Genomic DNA, 21524 nt, shown 5'->3' on the forward strand with positions numbered 1-21524 from the left:
AAGAACGATTTCAACTCGACAACATTGCAAGGTTTGTTATATGTATCCAATTCCCTATGCCTATACATTGCTTGGCACAACACATATATGTATCCAATTTCCTATGCCTATACATTTGCTTGGCACAACACATAAATGCTACACGGTAGGGCACGACTTCCGTTTCTTATAATTTTTGGAGAGATCACAATGCTAACTCTCCATCTGCATGACGTGCACTGTATATATAGCATTTTCACTCCATGACACTTCATCGCAAGACAAAATTACCTATTCACATTGCTTTTATGTTGCTTGATTCAAACATTGTCCTCTGGCTTGCACAATTGGGCGACCTCCGTACACGATTACCAGATTGGTAGTGCATTAACTTTAGTCTGTTGACGCTTTCTATATTTTTGAGTTTGTCAATGCTTCCTTAAGTTTAGTTCGGCCACATGTTTTCCTCAGTGGTGCATGCTCAATCTCGATCATTGAATCTATATATCAAATAGACACACACTTCTTTTCTCACAGTTCGGAAATTCAAGTTATGTACTACAGTACTTTATGCACTTTGCACATGTTTACTTTATTCCTAGGTGGTTGATGTGAATCTATGTACATCCTTGTTTGGCAATGCGTCTTATATATTGCATCCCAACAGTCTCCTTTGCATAACCATTCTATAGCACAAGGACAACTCTTTCTCCTATTGTTTTCCTCCTCAAATATGTTTTGCACAAGGTTGTGTGATCAACATCCAAAACTCCTTGCTCCCTCCAACTCCGACTACACGCAGCTCTCTCTCTCTCTCTCTCTCTCTCTCTCTCTCTCTCTCTCTCTCTCTCTCTAGGTCATATTTGACCTCCGAGGACGATAATAAAATCTATCTCTCTCTCTCTCTCTCTCTCTCTCTCTCTCTCTCTCTCTCTCTCTCTCTCTCTGGTTCTATGAGAAATAAGAGAAAATTGACTATGCTTGATTTGGAGAATAAATACACATGCATTTCATTTTTAAAAGTTTGTCAATGTTGTGAAATAGAACCATTTTACAGATAGCTATAGAGGTAATCAATCATCATACACGCAATTCTTCTTTGAAAATTCATCAATGCACTTTGTACTATGTTTACTTCAGTGCTATATGCTTGATGTCAGTCTACGTATGTCTTAGGCCCATGTCACACACGTACGACAGGAGTGAGTGACATAGCCTTACTTGGACGGGGGCATTGAACGGTTGTCCGGTCAGCACTGTCACACTAGGCAGACGGGCGATGTTAGCAAAAAGTAAAGAAAGAATCTGAAAGTGAATTCTATGACGTAGTTAGCCAATGAGCTGAGTGAAGGCGGCTATGGGCGAGGGATGGATGAGGGGAAGGGGTCGCCCATCACATCGGCGCTGTTGATCATGAAGTGGGAGCCACGTTGGACTGGAAAACTCTGGTCGCCGACCTGTGTGACAGGGAATGGCCATGGCGACTTTTGCTACCGGAGCAACTCACCTTGAGGGTCGTCCATCCGGATGGGTGTGACATGGGCCTTAGAGCTGGGTCGCGCCCGTGCTTGTGGGGGGAGTTGGGGCAAGCCTGCAAACCCGGTCACACCTCTGTGGTGAATTTGTGAGAGTGATTCTGCAGAAGTGGACGATGACGACGTGAACGCTCGTGATTGGAAGGCTGCAACCTACGAAAGAGGAGGTGAAAGGGCTTGCGTAAATATAGCTTACCACCTACCTTTTACGGAGTGCTAGCAGGGTATCTTTTGCCTTAGAGAATTCTGGCTTGTTCTTCTCTCCTCTCTGCTCTCATTTTACCCCACCCAATTCCTCGGAACGGTATTCGAACTCAGCACGTTGGTCAGCGCTCAGAGGGCATTGTTCCCACGAAGCTGTCGCGGCGTATGTTTTGCATGTCGTCCTGTCGAACAGCACCATGTCGATTCGGGGACGGTGTCGTCGAAAGTTCTCAAGGATGATGGAGTGTGGGGTTGTATGCAAGCTGCTCAAGAGCGCTCACTATGTCCAGGAGCATAAGCAGAGCGTGCACAACTAGACCAGTTGATGAGGTTTACGAGTACTTTGACGATCTTTGTCGTAAAGGAAGAGCTCTATCCAGAGATTCTCTGCTGCTACTCTTGCAAAGATTCACTAAGACAAAGCAACTCTCTGTGACCAGGCATTTACATGCCTTGATTGTCAAGGCTCAACTTGATAAAGTGCCAATCGTAGCAGATCATCTCATCCGCATGTTCGTAGAGTGCGGAAGTCTCCATGAAGCAAACCTTGTTTTTTGTAAGGTTGAGGAACCAAATGTGCACACTTGGAATGCAATCATCGGAGCACATGTTGCTTTGGGAGAGTCTTATAGGGTTTTTGATATATTTAAACACATGATTCATGAGGGCACAAAGCCTGACAAGTTTATCTACATGAATGTTTTTAAAGTATGTGGAAATGCCAGAGATCTTGCACAGGCTAGGTCTGCACACAATCAACTTGTTGACAGTAAGTTTGGGGTAGATGTAATCATGGGCAGCACACTTGTGGACATGTATGCTAAATGTGGGAGTATAGAGCTTGCCTGTGAAGTTTTCTATAACATGCCTTCTCGTGACAAAGTTACATGGAACACAATGATAGGTGCTTATGTGCACAATGGGAGTGGTACATCAGCCCTTGAACTTTTTAGGAAGATGCAATCAGAGGCTGTTGATCCTGATCGTGTCACATTTCTTAACACGTTGAAAGCATGTGCTCTAATTGGCTCTTTGGATGAGGGCAAAGCCATACATGAGCAGGTCTCAAACAGTGGATTTGGAACAGATGTGGCGATAGGGAGCACCTTGATTGACATGTATACGAAATGTGGGAGCATGGATGAAGCACACAGGGTTTTTGATGACCTGCCTAATCGCAATGTGGTATCATGGGGAGCAATGATTGCTGGTTATACACATCATGGGCAAGGGCTTACTGCTCTCTCAATGTTTGGGACAATGCTGGAGGAGGGTATCAAGCCAGATAAAGTCATTCTAGCTTGCCTTTTGAAGGCTTGTGGCAGCATACAGTCCGTAGGGCATGGCAATATGCTGTATGAACTCGTGATAAAGAATGGCTTTGAGTCAGATTTGTTTGTTGGTAACAATCTTTTCTACATGTACGCAAAAACTGGCAGCCTTGAGGAGGCCCGTAAGGTATTTGATAACTTATCAAATAGAGACGTGTTCTCATGGGCTACCATGATTGCAGGTTATGCACTCAATGGGCAAGGTATTCCAGCTCTTGAACTCTTCAAAGAAATGCAGCGCCAAGGGATAACACCTGATGAAGTGACCTATTCTTGTGTTTTGAAGGCTTGTGGAAGTGTCGGGGCATCTGGAGAAGGCAAACTCATTCATGATCAGTGCTCTAAGGAGGCTGAATCTGATGTGATCCTAGCAAACACTTTGATTGATATGTATGCTAAGTGTGGAAACTTGAAGGCAGCACACAAATTATTAGATGCTCTACCAAATCGAAATGTTGTCTCATGGAACTCCCTTATTACGGCTTATGCCGAGGATGGGCAGGACAACACAGTGTTTGAACTCTTTGAAGAAATGCAAAAAGAGGGCTTTAAACCCACCAAGGTTACGTTTCTAGGGGTCTTGAAGGCGTGTGCCAATGCTGTCAACCTTGATTATGCAAAAAAGACTCATGGGCAGCTTCTAGATTATGGTCTTGCATCGGATATAGCTATAAGTAACACTCTGATTGATACATATGCCAAGTGTGGAGGTCTAGAGTTTGCAGATGAACTTTTTGGTACGCTGAAAAGCTCAGATGCAGTGTCTTGGGGTGTGATGATTGGTGGTTATGTGCACAATGGGTACAATGATGCAGCAATTCAACTTTTTAAGAAAATGCAGCAAGACGGTGTAAAACCAGACAATGTTACAATTGTAACTGTGCTAAAAGCATGTGGCATCACTGGAGCATTAGAGCAAGGACAACACCTGCATGATTTTGCAATAGAGTGTGGGGCTATTCTGGATGTACTGGTGGGAAATGCTCTTATGGACATGTATGCCAAGTGTGGGCACATACAGAAGGCCGGTGACTTGTTTATTGATATGCCCATGAGGGATGTAGTTTCTTGGAACACCATGATCTCTGCGTATATTCTTCATGGGCATGCCTCACAAGCACTCAGACTTTTTGAGGACATGCAACGGAGTGGATTAAATCCAGATGAAATAACCTTTGCATGCATCTTGAAAGCATGTAGCAGCCTTGCATTTATAGAGCAAGGTAGACAAGTGCATGACTATATTGTCAAGAATAAAATTGACTTGAGTTTGGCTCTGTGTAACACCCTTTTAGACATGTATGTCAAATGTGGCAACCTAAGAGAAGCTCGTAGTGTGTTTGATAGTTTCCCTGCTCGAGATGTTGTGTCATGGGGTGTCATTATTGGAGGGTATGCTCAATGTGGTTTCCTTAGCCTTGCCAAGCAATGTCTCCTGGACATGAAGCGGCAAGGGCTTAAACCAGACTCTCCTATACATACAAGTATCCTGGCAGCATGCAGTCAAGCAGGTCTTGCAGATGAAGGATACACATATTTCAAGTCCATGGATAAGGAATATGATACGCCCCCAACTATTGAGCATTTCAACACTTTGGTCGATCTTCTTGGTCGTGCTGGGAGATTGGAGGAGGCAGGAGAACTTCTTCAGACGGTTCCAAATATCCCTGCTCTTCCTGCATGGGTATCGGTACTTACTGCATGTAAAGCATATGGAAACAGAGGACTTGGAAGATGCTGCTTCAAGGAACTTTCGCGATTGGATCCTAGCAATGCATTTGAGTATGCCATGCTTTGTGAGACCGATTCTGCGTACATGCAGAGCAGTTTTGAAGGGGTTCATGAATTGAATGTGTGCAGCTATGCAAGTTGCGGTATTTGAGAGGGGCTAGTAATGGCCAAGTGTCAAATTTGGGCTTTCCTGGATTTGTCTATGTTTAGTCAGGTTGCAGAAATTGAGCAGGGTGATCGAGGCCTTGTGGCAGATGTTGTAAAGTAGCAAAGAGTTTCCTCATTAAGTTTTCTGGCTGAATGCATTTCCTATGAACTCCAAAAATATGGGTCCATGCAAGTGCCTTTGAAGCGATTTGGGTATATTATGTAATCAATGGACCCTGTTCATTGCAACTTGTTGTAGTTTGACAGGAGAGATAAGGGTATTGGGCCACATTTGGTGGTTGTGGTTGGAGAGCAAAGACCATGTTCTCACATGTAAGTTTCCAGACAGATGAAATTCATGTGGGATTCAGAGAATGTGTGTCCTGGTCATTCGCCACTTACACAAAATCTGATAGGTAGAACAGGCAGGCAAAGATGATCATGCTGCACTCGAAAAGAATGAGAGTGTGCAGTAGCTAGACAAGGGTAAGGGTCATACAAAAGCTGCTGGACCAGGACAAAGATCTCGCTGTTGATGTAAGGTGTTCACCTGTGCGAGTCTTGAATGAATGTACTTGTCTTTTGGCATCTTCAGAATTAGCGCCTCTAGCTCCATGCAATGCAAAAGAACCAGCCAAAAAGAGACCTCCTGAGAGTTTTTATATTTCACAGAAAAAGAGCGCTATGTCGAGTGGTGAAAGGCAGACTGGGAAAGGAGGACCAGCTAGGGCTGTGCATGAACGCGAGAGACAGGTACTTGCAGACAATATGTGCAAAGAGTGTGAGCAACATCAACCAGGCACTTTTCCATGTACATTATAGAATGAATCACTTCTTTGTGATACACTAACAGTCAAAAATCTTGATAGATATAAAATTATACCTTTAGCTGTATGCAAGGACAGCTGTACTCAGCAAGTAGATGATGCTGAGATAGTTCATGTTATATGTATGGTATTGACCAACATGAACCAGTTGTATCAACTGACTGGAGAAGTTCCAGCCCCCATATTTAATCACATTCTTTAGTACCAAGCCAGTGAATACAGGATTCTATTGATTAGCTGGATGTGCCTATTGACGAAGTTGGGATTTCTGTATATGCATTTGTGGTTTTTGCACCCTCCAAAATTGAGAACTGGTGTGCGCGCAAAAGCAAATGCAAAAGCAAACACAAAAACGCAAACGCAAACGCAAACACGGGCCAAAGAACTTTTATTGGCTAGGACCCACCTTGTGCACGCATTATGCTTGTTGTGTATTGAATCTCATCTATTTTCAATTTGTTAGGACTTTGATAGTGGACGAAAAGCAGCAATTCTGCAACCTACATGACGTGACCATTGGAGGTTTGCTCAAACAGAGAATAGGGTGCCTATCTGTGAATCACCTTCAAATAACAGGTGGACAACGGCCCTCAGATGAGGAGATTTTTGAGCTAGACAATCATGAACACCAAGGGCCTTGCATATGATGACATGAAGAGTGAGGTCGAGACCCAGGAAACGAGAGTGTCTAGATCGAAGGTGTTCTTGGTGCTCTGAACATGCAATCAAAGGCAAGTACAGTGATGCTAATATCACATAAGTTAAACGTTTTAGGTGATTCTCTAAGCCTTGTTCGCTTCCTTTATGCAATGACTATTCTTGAAAGTTGCCTTATTGCATTTCTTTATCTAGGTTGCTTAAGCAACAGATCTTTCCACCAAATAACACAATGTGAAAATCCTAGGAAATGTGTCACGTGACACATCCAACCCTATGTGTCAGTGGACAAGCTACAGCATGATCAGGGTTCAGTCAGTCATACCTTTGTTCAGTCAGTCTAGTCAGTCTAGATTTATAAGTGACCTGACACCTTTGTGAGTCTGCTCGCAGACCGTGCATGTCTAGACACTTAATGTAGATGCATATCCTCTGGTTGCACACAACATGATCATAAGCATTCCCATCAGAATCCATCAGAATCCTCAGGGGAATTTTCCAATGCATTTAGCCTATTTTACCTATTTTTGACATTTTTCACTTATTATTTTTAAGTGACTTTTGTTGGAAAGTAGTGTAGCGCGGATAATGCGTCTCTTTACATGCTTGAATTGTCGCGTCCTTGGACAACAAAGAGAAAGTGCGAGTAGTAGACTTCACAGCTGGAAAGTTGGTCATACCCATGGCATGGCCAAGCCTTGTAGCTGTTAGCTTGTGGCCCCGGACCTTTGGAAAGTTTTTCAGCAGTTGATGTATCAGTTCTGCTGGAAGAGTATCAGGTAAATTTGCATCAGCCAATTCTGTGAGGCCCAGAGTCCGTAGCTGAGCAGTCGACAGCACCTCGCTGAGAGATGGTCGAGGTTGCTGCATATGAAAATGCTGTGCGATTTTTTGAAGAAGCAGGCCTCTGGATTTCATGAGTGAGAATTTGCTGCTTTTCTGTTTTCTGAGCCACCTTTGAGTGTTCCTCTTGATCACTGGATGCACTTGAGTCGGAATTGACATCGGAATCATCAGATGCTGCTGAGTCTGCTTTGTAGCTCTCATCACTTGGGTCACTGGAGGTAAAGTTCTCTATGTCATGGCTGCTGTTGCTTGCAGATACTTCATCTGCTTCACTCTTTGATGCAACCAGAGCTTTCCTCCTCTTCAACTCTACCTTTTTCTTGCTACTTCCTTCTTGATGTTTCTCCTGTTGCTTGCTACCCCCTGCCATGTTGAGGTCGGATGACAAACCTAGCCTCTGAGTAGTCAAGTGATGGAAAAGCACTCAGATATCGGCCAGGTTGGAAGAAAAGGTCAGGTTGGATTTTCTTCTGCAAAACGATTTAGGCTGGAAATGGAAAAGCACGTGATGCTTGAGTTTTGCTGCAAAACACAATTTAGGGCAGCAAATTCGAACCAGTAGGGCGAGTAGAGGGCAGGGCGAGAAGGGCGAGAGGGGTGCTGAGAGAGAGTAGGGGCTAGAGTGGGAGGTTAGGGCGAGAGGGGACGGTTAGGGGCGAGGGTTGCTGGTAGAGGGTAGGCGAGAGGGTGTGGGAGAGGGTAGGGGCGAGAGGGGAGTATAGGGGCGAGATAATAGGGTAGGGGCGAGAGGGGGTGCGGGAGAGGGTAGGGGCGAGAGGGGAGGATAGGGGCAAGATAATAGGGTAGGGGCGAGAGGGGAGGATAGGGGCGAGAGGGGGTGGGGAGAGGGTAGGGGCGAGAGGGGGTGCGGGAGAGGGTAGGGGCGAGAGGGGAGGATAGGGGCGAGAGGGGGTGCGGGAGAGGGTAGGGGCGAGAGGGGGGATAGGGGCGAGAGTATAGGGTAGGGGCGAGAGGGGGTGTGGGGGAGGGTAGGGGGCGAGAGAGGAGGGTAGGGTCGATAGTTTAGGATAGGGGGCGAGAGGGGGTGTGGGGAGGGTAGGGGGCGAGAGAGGAGGGTAGGGGAGGATAGGGTCGAGAGTTTAGTGTAGGGGGCTAGAGGGGGTGAGGAAGAGGGTAGGGGCGAGAGGGGTTGTGGGAGAGGGTAGGGCCGATGGTCACACTCGGTACTCGGTACAAAGTGATAGCAGAAGCAAATAGAAGGTACAAAGTGCTTTTTTTTTTTTTTTTTTTTTTAGCAGCTACAATTTTCGAGCAGATAAAAAGGAGGGTAATTTTGACTCATTGGGAGACTAAGGTTCCTGCAGTAAAGCCTATATTCTTCCCATAGACAGTATGGCATTGGGAGTCCCATCAAGCCAAGTCCTTGATTACACCTTGCTCATTATCCCAATTGCCATCTAAGCAGAGTCCCCACTAGTCCCCAAGCAGATTTTAGTTGTCAGACTGAACAAGACTGAACAAAGTCACGCAAGAAGCTTGACTGAAAGCAGTTTGGAAGGATCTTAATACTTAACTGCAAATAACACTGAGGATAGAAACCATTAGAGGAATTAGAAGAGGGACTAATTATAGGAGGAGTCCAGTGAGGAGGAGGGACTCTTGCAGAAGTTCCCTATAATACCCAATTACCAAGAGGACTTAGTGGAGAAAAGATATCTTAGAGGAAAGGCGGAAACCTACAAACATAGCAAAAACTGAGACAGTAACAGAACATCTATTCTGGTGGAAAGCTCGAGGGGAGGAGAGCCATAGAACCTACAGATGGGGGAAAGTTGCATACCCTTTACTCAGAGGAGTAATAGCACTTGATTCTGGAGCCATTTACCAGTGGCAAAGGGACGCCTTCCAAAGTGACTAACTGGACAGCCCCCTGTGGCAAAACCTCCTGTACTCTAAAGGGCCCTTGCCAAGCTGGAACCAGCTTCTTTGCTTTTTTTCAAATATTTTGCCTGATAGAGTAGCACCAATGTGCCTTGCGTTATTTTTGGCTTTCTGAGGTGGCGATCATGCCACGCTTTGCGACGAAGTTGTTCCGCTTGCAGAGCACGAGAAGCTAAAAGGCGGCTTTCATCCAATAAGGTGAGACGGGAGATAGAGGCAGATTCCATGCCCCAACTTGCACGCAGACTGCCCACCCTAGGGGAACCGGAGTTGAACTCAAATGGAGCTATGGCTTCCAAACCGAAAGCGAGTTGAAAAGGCGTTTGATTCGTTGTTGCTTTGAAAGATGTGCGGTATGCCCAAAGAGTGCCGTGCACAGCCTGAGCCCACGATGCTGGATGGAGATGACATGCTTTCCTCAGTAGAGCGATCAGAACCTTGTTGGTGCTCTCGGCCTGTCCATTGGCTCTAGGGTAATAAGAGCACGACTTGTGATGAAAAATCTTGTAAGTGGCCAGCAAATTTGAGATCATGTCATTGACAAAATGACTGCCTCTATCACTGGTGATCTCTAAGGGACATCCAAATCTGCATAAAATATTTTCATATAAAAATTTGGCCACTGTATTGCCAGTGCAATCTACTGTCGCTAGTACCTCTACCCACTTTGTTGCATAGTCTGTAGCCACTAGCAGATATTTGCGATTACCTGGTTGAGCCGGGGGATATATTGGTCCCACAAAGTCCAAACCCCATCTCTCAAAAGGTAGCCACGCCATCGAGACCTGCAAAGGACGGTTGGATTGCTTACTTGGCTTCGGCCCACATCTCTGGCACACATCACAAACCTTAGAATATGCTATTGCATCCTTAAAAATGTAGGGCCACCACAGACCACTCTGTAGTATCTTCTGAGCAGTGATGTGACCAGGGTAATGGCCACCAGTGGGACCATTGTGGGCATCCTCCAGAATATGCTCCACCTCATGAGGCGAGACACAACGCTTCAGAACACCATCTGGTCCCGCTTTGTAGAGCTGGCCCCCGATCAAAGTGAAGGCCTGGACTTCAACAACAATCTCCTCTTTTGCAGTGGGGATGCCCTCTCTGGGTATAGCCCAGTAGATAGAAAATGTAGGACCTCGCCGTACCATTCCGGTGTTGTATCTATTTTAAAAAGACTGCTATTTGGAAAGTCATCCGCAATCCCGGTAGCTTCTTCGCCTGTGTAAATGCGAGAGAGGTGGTCAGCCATTACATGATTCTTACCAGGACGGAGTACCACTTCAAAATCAAACTCCTGGAATAGGAGGAGCCATCGCCATACTCGACCTGCAACCTGTGGCTTATTAAGCAGATAGCGCAAGGCATGGTGATCAGTGATAACTGTGAAGTGGACCCCTAGCAAATAGTGACGAAATTTGTGTAGAGCATACACTATAGCCAATCCTTCCCTCTCTGTGGTGCTATAGTTTCGCTCTGCTTTGGTGAGCAGGCGACTTGCATAATGTACAGGGCGATCCAAGTTGAACTCTTTGCTAGGCTGAGTCAGCACAGCACCCACAGCCAGCAGACTGGCATCTGTATGCACATGAAAAGGTAGGGCCCAATCTGGGGCAACTAGAATAGGCGCTTCAGTGAGACGTTTTTTGAGGTATGCAAATGCTTCGGCCTCAGGTGTTGACCACCGGAAGGGAACAGCAGCACTGGTGAGCCGGGTCAATGGTTGAGCCACCTGTGTATACATACGTATAAACCTGCGATGATAGCCAGTGTGGCCCACAAAGCTCTGAACACCTTTGGGATTTATGGGAGGAGGTAACTTCAAGATGGCCACTATCTTCTCTGGGTCCGGTGCCAAACCTTGAGCAGACACCACATGGCCCAACAGTGTGCCCTCTGTGACCAAAAAATGACATTTGTTCGGATTGAGCTTCAAACGTGCCTCTCTGCACCTGAGGAAGACTGCAGAGAGCTGAGCAAGATGCTCCTTTAGATTTTCTAATGGGGTCGAACATTGAGCACCCGAGAAGGTGGAAAAGTCATCCATGAATATGCGAAGGTGATCAGTAAGCAGAGGACAAAAGATGAGATATACTATGCGATTGAAAGAAGGCGATGCATTTTTAAGCCCAAAAGACATTCTAGTGTAGATGAAAATACCCCAGGGAGTCACAAAAGCTGTTTTGATTTGGTCGTCAGGATGTATTCCTAACTGATTGTAGCCGCTGAACCCGTCCATAAAACTATACAGTACATGGCCAGCGACATCTTCGAGGACTCTCTCAGAAAAAGGTGTCGGAAATCCATCCGGGATTGTGACCTTATTCAGAGCCCGATAGTCGACACAAACTCGAATTTTGTTGGACTGCTTCTTTGGGGCAATAACCATAGGAGACAACCATTCTGAGTGCTCTACTAGTACAATAATACCTGCTTCTTGCATTTTTTCCAACTCGATTTTGACTGCTTCTGCATACTTGGGATTCAGTTTGTAAGCACGTCCTCTGACCGGCTTAGCCCCCTCAACCAGAGGAATTGTGTGGACTCCTAGCTCTGTTGGGATTCCTTCTAAATCGTGGTAAGACCAGGCAAACACATCTTTGAAAGAGCGCACGAAGGAGATTACCAGGTCGAGTAGAGCGGGGTGATCCCATAACCAAGTGGCTAATAAGATGGGCTGATGGCTGTCAGGGCCTCCTAGGTTGACCTCTCTGACTGGGTCAGGCGGTGCAGTGGTCGAGGCTGCGTCAGGTGGAGAAGATTGTGCCGCCTCTGTTAGCCTTTGGACATTATGAGCTGGCGTCTGATCAATGTTGAAATCAGCATACTCTTCCTGCAACCAACCTGATGGAAGCTCTGCAAATGGTAAATCCTCAGATACCTCAAAGTGCTCCGGCATGGGTGGAGAGTCAGATGGAGTAGAGGCTAAGGAGGGAGCTGGGGTGTTGGCCAACTCTTGCAAGGGAGACTTTTTTCCCCTTCTATGGTGGGTTATAGGCTCACCCAGGCCGACGGTTTCCATCAAGGGACCCTCTGAAGGATGGGCACCAGAGACCGGTCCACTTGGTTCTGACTCACTTGAGACTGGTCCACTTGGTTGTGGCTCACTTGGCTGATTGGGATTCTTGGTCTCAGGTGTAGCTTCAGATGTAGGATCAGGGGGATAGGGTGAATTTGTTGGCAAAGGTTGAAGAGAGACTACATAGAATTGCATCGAAGAGGTGGCTTCTAACCACTGCAGTAAGTCTTCATCGGACCCATCGGGAGGGACCGGCTGCTCCAAGTCAGGGTTGGACTCTACTGACAAAGAGCTATGCTGAACGACCGGATCCATACCTCCTTCGAGACGAATTTGTTGCATTGGAGAGCCAGGAGTATGTATCCACATGGCGTCGGTTCCCCAGTCGTGAAGTGCTTTCGTATGTTGCAGCCATGGCCTACCAATCAGCAAGGGATAACCTCCCTCTACCAGGGGAAGATTAACTACCACAAAATCCAAGTTAAAAGTGAAATCTTGTACCTTCAGAGGCACCTTGTCGACTATGCCCACTGGGTAGACTGTTCTCTGATCAGCCAATGTAACAGTGAAAGGAGCAGGTTGGGTAGGCTTTAGACCTAAGGCCATCATAGTGAATTCGGGCATCAAATTGATTCCAGACCCTCCATCAACGATGACGCCGGATAGCTGGTGCCCAAGAATAGATACCGTGAGGCGAGGACTTTTATAATCGGTGAGGGGAGCAGATGGATAGGAAATCAAATAGGACTCTGAGGGCTGTACAGGGAGGTGCCCAGCACTAGGCCCAGCCCCCGGGTACAGAGACTGAATGACTAACAGGGTGTCACTTCTAAGTGTTGCATCAAGCCTTAGCATGTCGTATAGTGACACCTGCTGAAAAGTATTTTTCAAGATGGCTTCTGCTGTGGACTTAGCGCCTTCGAACTGGGCTCCTTTTGTGACCTTAATCTGTTCCAAGTCAGCCACTGCTTCTAAGAAGGCTCCATCAATGTCAGATAACAAGGAAGTTGGTTTGCTCTGAGCAATTGGGAAGGAGTTGTCCTTTGGGTCAGGTAGACCAGAGTGAGGAAGTGGAGACTGGCGAGGTGGACCTGTGGGTAGACTGAGACCAAGAGCTGCTCTTTGTGACTGAGTAAGGACACCAGCAGGCTCCTCCACTTGCAGAGGCTTAACCACATGAGTAGCAGGTGAAGGTTGAGGCACGGTGTTCACAGTAATCAAATTTATCTTCGGAAAGGTGAATTCGGGCTGGTTCTGAGTCGAGCCTGAAGACGTGGATGCCCTTTGCTTGGGACAATCTTTACTGTAGTGATCCTTCGAATCAGGGCAATGACGACAAGGAGGGGACCCCTCGGGGAAAGGACACTTGCTCTAATAATGCCCATATTCTCCGAATCTGTAGCAGAGTATGGGCCGATTGGAAGGACGAAACGGGGGACGAGGTGGTTGCTACATGGAATTTGAGGCTGAGGTGTAGAAACTTTGGGGAACTGAGGGAGTATAGGCATGATAAAAACTGTGGGGTGCAAAGTTGTTGTGCATACCTTGCTGCATAGGGGGTGTTGTCAGCAGAGGAGGCAACTGGTTTTGATGGCCGTAGGGTGAGACCATGTTGGATGCAGGTGCTAGCCCTTGTTGGAGAGAAGGACCAAGATTTTGTTGTATTTGACGCAATCCCTTGAGGTAGTAACAATCCTTATCCTCAATGTCCAGCTTTTTCACAGAAGTGGCAGTAAAACCGAAGGGGGCATTCCTGTGGTGGGTGCCCTGGAGAGCGGCATGAGCTACACCAAACCATAGCCTTAGTCTCTTGCTGACACTTGAGCTCTTGTAACTCGCGCTTAATCTGTTCCAATGCCTCATTATGTGTAGGCTTCTCTTGTCTAAGAGAGAAGGACCTCTCCTCTTGAAGAGCTCGTTGTAGCTTTAGGGCTTCCAGTTCCCTACGTAAAGAAGTTAAAGGATCAGTAGGACTACCTTCCGAGAACACAGAGGGAGTATCTATTTGAGGAGAGTTGTTGAAGAGCTTCCTAGCTCCCTCTATTCTAGTAGCAGCTGCGATGAACTCGTCGAGAGTGGCGTCGGGTCGGAGACTCTCTCGGAGTTTTTGCTGAGAAGTTTTGGGAAGCGCCTTCTCCACCCACTTTTTAACCATGAATTCACCGGGTTGTTGGGGAAGCTTGGCCACCAGCGACTTAGTTTTCGTCATAAGCTCCGCAAAAGTCTCCTCAGGTTTGAGCACCATGTTGGCCAACTCATCCAACACCTTCTCCTGGTAGTCACCTAGCCTGAAAGCTGCACAGAACTGCTGTCTTAAGGCTGCCCAAGTTGCAAAATGGTTCTCTGCAAATTGGCTGTACCATTTATCTGCTAGGCCATCCAGGGTGGATGGAAATAGTACCAAGTAAGCATCTTCTCTGTTCAGCCCACGTCCCCTACAGAGAGATACAAATCTCCTTGCATGGTCGTCAGCATCTTCTGAAGACAGCCCTTTGAATGTAGGGAACTTGATGTTCACCTTGGCCAAAACACTAGCTAGTGGCTCCATGATTCCTTGCTGAGTCTGTTGCACAATAGCTTGTTGTAGAAGAATAGGAGAGAGCTTTTCTGGAGAAGGTGATCGCGAAGATGGGGAACCTGACGAAGAAATGGGTGATGTGATATGTGGAGGTATAGGTGATGAGGTTGAAGGATTTCTACAAGGTGTCAAAGGTCGTCTTCTGTGATAGTACTTCAGAGGGCTCAGTAGTGGGCTTTGACGCTCAACTGACCTCCTTGTATGTGTCATACAGTGACCTCCAAACCAACCAAGCTTTGGGCAAGAAAACCTTGAACAGGCTGAAGACTGGTCTAGACTCTACTAGACCATACTAGACCAGACGAGTGTCTAGACCAGCTGGACCAGGGACGAGGAGGACTAGACAAGGGTCTAGACCAGACAAGTGACTAGACCAGCTAGACCAGGGTCGAGGGGGTCTAGACCAGAGACGAGGGCAAGTTGGACCAGGGCGAGAGGGGACCAGACCAGCAAGGCGAGAGACTTAGACTGCACAGGCGAAGCGAAGAAACCAGCTACTCAACAGAGTGAGACTTCAGTTGAGGTCCCCAGCGGGATCGCCAAAATGAGAGCACCTGTAGCGCGGATAATGTGTCGTGCTCTCTACAGTGTGGGTGCCCCTCAGTGCAATGAGCGTGACAATCTCACTCAAACAAATGAAAACTCTCTCAAACAGAATGAAACACAGAAACAACAGATAACAACACAGAAACAATGGATAACAACAGAGACACAACAGTGGACCAGAACATGTGGACTCGACTAGCTCAAAGAACCATGTACAGACTCTGGCGTGGCAGCACACTCCGCTCCAGCCCAAGACTCACAGGTACAAATGGGGTGTCGAGGCTCAGATGTGCAGGGATGGTGAAGCAGTGCTCTGTGTAAGACTCTCTAGACGACTACGTGCAAGATAAAAACCCCCACTCCCCCAAAACGACTACTGATATGTACAACCATAAGAGCCACCAACGTCCCATAAATGTCCAGCCAGCTAAGTCTATCTCCAAACTGAGTGGTGGTGGTGACCTGGCCACGACGTCCACTAGACCGCCGTAGGTACCCTGCCACATGTCACTCCCAGCCAAAGGGTCCGTCCAGTGTGAACCAGACCAACTGTAGCTAACTGTCCAACTGCCTGTCCTATGAAGTGACACTGTAGCAGGCTACAAGTAGGTAGGGCAAATTGAGTAAGTTTGTATATAAGCAAACCTAGACTAACACTAATTGGCAGAAGAGGCAGCAGGAGCTCCATCGCTCAACATGCAACTTCTCAGCAAGAACCCCCTTGGTGGCGACTTCCCTCCAAGCAGAAGACTCCCCATGCTAGCGTTTTTCTCCAAGGATCCATCGCCTTCATAACCTCAGCTTTGGCGTTTTTCCCTTCAAGCAAACATCGCCAGAGATCCTCAGCCCTAGCGTTTTCATCCTAGCTTCATCGCCAGCAGATCCCAACCTCTAGCATTTTCCAGATTTGCAGCCCTAGCGTTTTTGGAGCCCATATCGCCCTTCCATTGCATGGCGGTTTTCAGCCCTAAAGACCAACAATTTCCAGCCCTAAGGACCATCAGTTTTCAGCCCTCATAGCAGTAGATTTTCAGCGACAAAGATCAGCAGACACCAACGTTTTTCCTAGCGTTTTCAGCAGTAGCAGATTTCAGCGAGCAGCATTTTTGAACAAGAGTTCATAAGCGTCAGATTTCAGTCCTTAGGTGGGTTTAGCCTTAGGGTTCCCCCCAATCTCTACAATATCCTATTCCCTTGACTCTCTAGGGGGAGGGTGCAAAAAATTAGGTTAGGGTTCCATATGTTTTTTAAAGTGTTCAATAAGTGTTGGTACCTTTTCCCACCAATGTGCCTCTAGAAGGTGGATGTTTGGTGGTGAATATTGTGCAGTTTGTGACTACATAAGTATGCCTTTAAAAGACAACAACAATGGATGTTTGTTGGAATTAGGGTTGCACAGAAATGCACACAGCTTGGAGAAGATGAAGGAAGCTCAAGGCACACAATAGAGAGTGTGTTACTTAGTGTGCAATGGAAAGATAGATAGCCCTAGAGTGATGGGCGTATATACAATGCTTGGGGGATAAAACCTCCTAAAGAGGGAAAAAATGCCCCGACGGTCCTAGTGTGTTCACACACATCACTACCACATGTATATGGTAACAAATCCCCCCTGGAGTGATGTGGTGAACGAGAGCTGGCACCTAAGTAAAGGGAAATGCCATGCCCTGAGGACATGATAAGTCCACAAAGGGTTGTAAGCCCAAAGCTTTGCGGAGTGGTTGTAAGCCCAAAGCTTTGCGGAGTGGTCATACGACAAGTGGGAGCAAAAGTCTCTTCATAATTGATGCCTTTTTGTTGTGCATAACCCTTTGCAAAAAGTCGAGCCTTATGGCGATCAATCTCACTATCCGGCTTGCGTTTCAACTTGTAAACCCACTTCGTACCAATGGCCTTTTTGCCAGGAGGCAAATCACATAAAGTCCATGTGTCATTTTCTATAAGTGCATCATATTTTGATTGCATGGCAGCCATCCAATTTTCTGAATTCTTTGCTTCATAAAAGACAGAGGCCCCTCAACATCATGTAAGCTAGACACAGCCAAAGCATAACAATCTGATGCATAAGATGCATGGTGAGAGCCTGAACGAGTACGACTAGACAAAGGTGCATCCAATTTACTGTCACGCAAAGTGTGCACCAGTCATTTTGGCATACCTCTAGCCTGCTCATCTTCAGCCCTTTCCTCATCAAGTACATCATGTACATCTGCATCAGTAATAGGCTGATCTATAACATTTTTAGAAACCCCCATAGGCTGTACATTTGCCTCATTGGAACTTACATTCGTATTTCCACCACTAAAAAGAGGCAACAAAGTGTCATAAATGTCCTGTGAGCTTACATTACTGTCTCTAGTACATGATAGCAAGGGCTGAAGAGAATCTTCCACAAACACTACATCCCGTGAAACCAGAATACGTTTTGTTTGTGGATGATACAACCTGTAACCTTTGCTTTCAGCACTATAACCAACAAAATTACATATGACAGCCTTATCATCCAATTTTCTACACTGTGTTGGTGTTGGTGGCACCAAAGCATATGCCAAACAACCAAAAATACGCATGTGCTCAATAGAAGGCTTTGTATGATGCCATGCTTTATATGGAGTAATAGACTGCAAAGCTTTTGTAGGACACCTGTTAAGTACATAAGTGGCACACATGATGGCCTCAAGTCAAAAAAAATGCCGCAAAGCTTGACTTTTGACCATACATCGTGCCATTCCTGTCAGTGACATGTTTTTCCTCTCAGCAACACCATTTTGTTGAGGTGTATAAGGCACTGTACATTGGTGTTTTATCCCACGACTAGCCAGAAATATATTGAATTCATGAGACATATACTCCCCCCCTCAATCGGAACGGAGGGTGCCCATAGTACATTTCGAGACATTTTCTGCCAAAGCCAAAAATTGTTTGAAGCACATAAAAACTTTGGGCTTCGTTTTAAGCGGAAATACCCATGCATGCCTAAAGTAATCATCAATGAAAGTCACGAAGTAAAGGTAATTGCCCAAGGACAGAGTTTGCATGGACCCACAAACATCACTATGCACAAGCTGCAACCTGCATGTGGCCCGAGCTGAACCATCCTTTGGAAACTTAGAACGTTGCATCTTACCCAAAATACAGCCTTCTTAAACATGTTTGACAGGTGCTTCAAGAGGCGGCAAAGAAGCAACCATATCAGATTTCTGCAAATGCAACAAACTGGCAGAATTCAGATGACCAAAACGTGCATGCCAAAGTTTTGCATCTGAAATAGCCGTTGAATCTGCAACAATTTTTTTTTCCCACACTTGTCATACAAAGTGAGCTTATACAGCCCACAACACAAAAGGCTAGATGCAACAATTTCATCACCAAAACTGAGATCATGAAATGTACATCTGTCATCCACAAATTTGACTACAAGTCCAAGTCTAGCAAGTGCAAATACAGACAAAAAACTCTTCTTGATCCTAGGTATATAAAGTGCATCAATAAGTGTGAGGGAACTGCCATTTGCAGCAATGAGTACAATCTTTCCATCACCCTGAACCGGATAAGAGGCATTGTTGACACAAGTGACTGAGTTCCCATGAGGGACAGACTTGAGAGAGGTGAACATTTCACGATGTGAGGTAATTTGTAGCACCACTGTCGAAATACCGCACATGTGAATCTGTAGCAATTGACAAGCATGCATCATGGACAACAGGATTGTAAGTGCACTCTGCGCTAAAAGCCCATTCTGCATCAATATCAGCATTACAGTCTCCTTTCACAGAAGACTTACAGTCTCCTTTCACAGAAGACTCAACAATGGCTGCATTTGTAGTAGAACCAACATTTGCAATGGAACCACTCTCTTTCTTCTTAGCCTCTTTGGCCTTCAACTTAGGACACGACTTGATCAAGTGATCATTAGCTTTACAATAATGGCAACACATCTTCTTTTTGCCCTTGTCACCAAAATTGCCCGACGAAGTGCTGCCAGCAAAAGCATTAGGAACAACAGTTTTTCCACTCGCAACGGAACCATAAGAAGTGGCTGCATTGCTGTTACCACCCTTTCTTTGAGAAGCAATAAAAGCATGTTCAACTGCACGCTGTCTAGTCCTGTTTTTTCTGGAAAGTGACTCTTGCAAGAGCAATGTGCATAATACATCAAACTTGACAATTTTTGGATTTTCTTGGGTCATAAGTCTCCAAGTACTAGCAAAAGTCTGGTAAGAATCTGATAAGGCATCAAGAACAGTCTGCACAAGGGAACTGTCTGAAATGACTTCTCCTACAGAAATAAGTTGCTCATTGATATCCTTGACACTAGCAAGGAAAGTGTCCATATCATCTTCCTCATGCATATTCTTCGACTCCAGCTCTTTACGCAGCAAAGCTATTTTAGCCTCATTGCGACTTGCATTTAGACCAGCCAAAATATCCCAAATCTGTTTTGCAGATTTTGCTGAGCGGATGTGAGGAACAATGGTGCGCTTCACAGACAACATAATCAATGTATGAGCATGTGCATCCTTAACATCCCAACAAGCTTGTTCTGTCGTAGGCAAAACAACTCTAACAACAACTATCCTTGCAGCAAGACCTGCAACATCCTCAACATCGCCTACATTCTCAGAACAAGGACGTACATCAATGCCTTGCACAATATTCTAGACGCCCTTTGACACAAGAACGTGTTGCATCATATAAGCCCGCATAGGGTAATTATCCCCATCCAACCTATCCTCAACAACAAACATCTTGAACACATATGTGTTGTTGTTGTCAGCCATGGTAAATGCTGCACCTGATGTGAAAACTGCCCGAAAATAGGAGAAACGGAGTGGGAGCAACACGTGCTATATAGCACAAACCATAGAAGCTTGTAAGGCACCTGTTATGCAGAAAACGACACTGACAAAAACTCTGCACAAAATGACGAAATAGCCTATGCAGCACTGCCTGTAGTGGAAACGGAGGCTGAAATGAGCCCAAATCAAAAATCTGAGCAGACTAAGCTCTACGAGCTATCCCGAAATATTTTTTGACCTACGAACGTTTACCAAACCTCAATATAATCAGAGAAAGTGAGCAGGCGTGTGCTGGAGCAGCTGGCGACTAAGCCCGGGAGGATGTGACCTGCTCTGATACCAATTGTTGGAATTAGGGTTGCAGAGAAACGCACACAACTTGGAGAAGTCAAAGGAAGCTCAAGGCACACAATAGAGAGTGTGTTACTTAGTGTGCAATGGAAAGATAGATAGCCCTAGAGTGATGGACGTATATACAATGCTCGGGGGAAAAAACCTTCTAAAGAGGGAAAAAATGCCCCGACGGTCCTAGTATGTTCACACACATCACTACCACATGTATATGGTAACAATGTTTACATGTTACAATGGATGTTCCATTATATCAGGTGTACTATTTTCTTTTATCTATGCTTTCACATTTACATGTTTGCATCTTGTCATTTGAATTCTAAAATGCATAAAATTGATGAAATTGTGACATTGCCAATTTAGATGTTGTAATTTTTTCAAACTTCTAGTACGTTGTTCTTCTCTTTGAGTTTGTTCTATTAGTTGGCTTTAAGTAGGTATCATGACCTTAGGCTAAACTTGGCCACTTAATTCCCGATTTTAATTCCTAAATAGTCTATTAGTTGTAGTAACTTTAGTAATGTTCTAGGCTATGAGGATATAGTTCTCTCTAGTTTATGCCACCTAAGTGTGACTTGTGTTATGGAAGCCCATGTGTTAAGCTGGTATTTGAGACCTCGAGTCTCCCGGCTAGTTTATGCTCAAGCTGGTATTTAAGACCTTGAGTCTCCCAGTTGCTGGTATTTGAGACCTCGAGTCCCCCAGCTACTTGTAGCAACTATGACAACGACAAAAAAGAAAACAAAAAAAAAAACAAAAAAAGAGAAAAAGAAAAGAGAAAGCAAATAGCACAAACTTTCTTGTATTTTATGTGAATCACACTTAAGTGGTATAAGTGACGAGACCACTAGTCCTTAATCCCTGACGAGCATTCCTAGGGTTAACTACTCTTTAGTCGACATTTTTAAATTAACGTTGGGCAATCTAGTACTACTTTAGCCCTAGCTCTTGTGTACTTCTCTTATAGTCAACCTAATAGACCCTACCTCAATTTCATTTTCTTCAGGTATTATGCTTGTTCTAGTTGGCGATGTTGAAATTCATGAATTTGTTTTTGCATTTCCTAGAA

The 21524-nt window shown here is 45.6% G+C and overlaps 1 protein-coding gene across 1 annotated transcript; it reads left to right on the plus strand.

The window, feature by feature from the left end:
• The first annotated feature begins 1790 nt into the window (after positions 1-1790).
• Positions 1791-5990, plus strand: LOC147465995 (pentatricopeptide repeat-containing protein At5g27110-like). The gene has a single exon (XM_086523195.1). It carries the CDS (start codon positions 2001-2003, stop codon positions 4929-4931), a length of 2931 nt encoding a protein of 976 aa, XP_086379321.1. The 5' UTR covers positions 1791-2000; the 3' UTR covers positions 4932-5990.
• The last annotated feature ends 15534 nt before the right edge of the window (positions 5991-21524 follow it).

The sequence above is a fragment of the Adiantum capillus-veneris genome, chromosome 1, assembly GCF_014529385.1.
Source record: "Adiantum capillus-veneris isolate H3 chromosome 1, ASM1452938v2, whole genome shotgun sequence".
Classification (NCBI taxonomy): Eukaryota; Viridiplantae; Streptophyta; class Polypodiopsida; order Polypodiales; family Pteridaceae; genus Adiantum; species Adiantum capillus-veneris.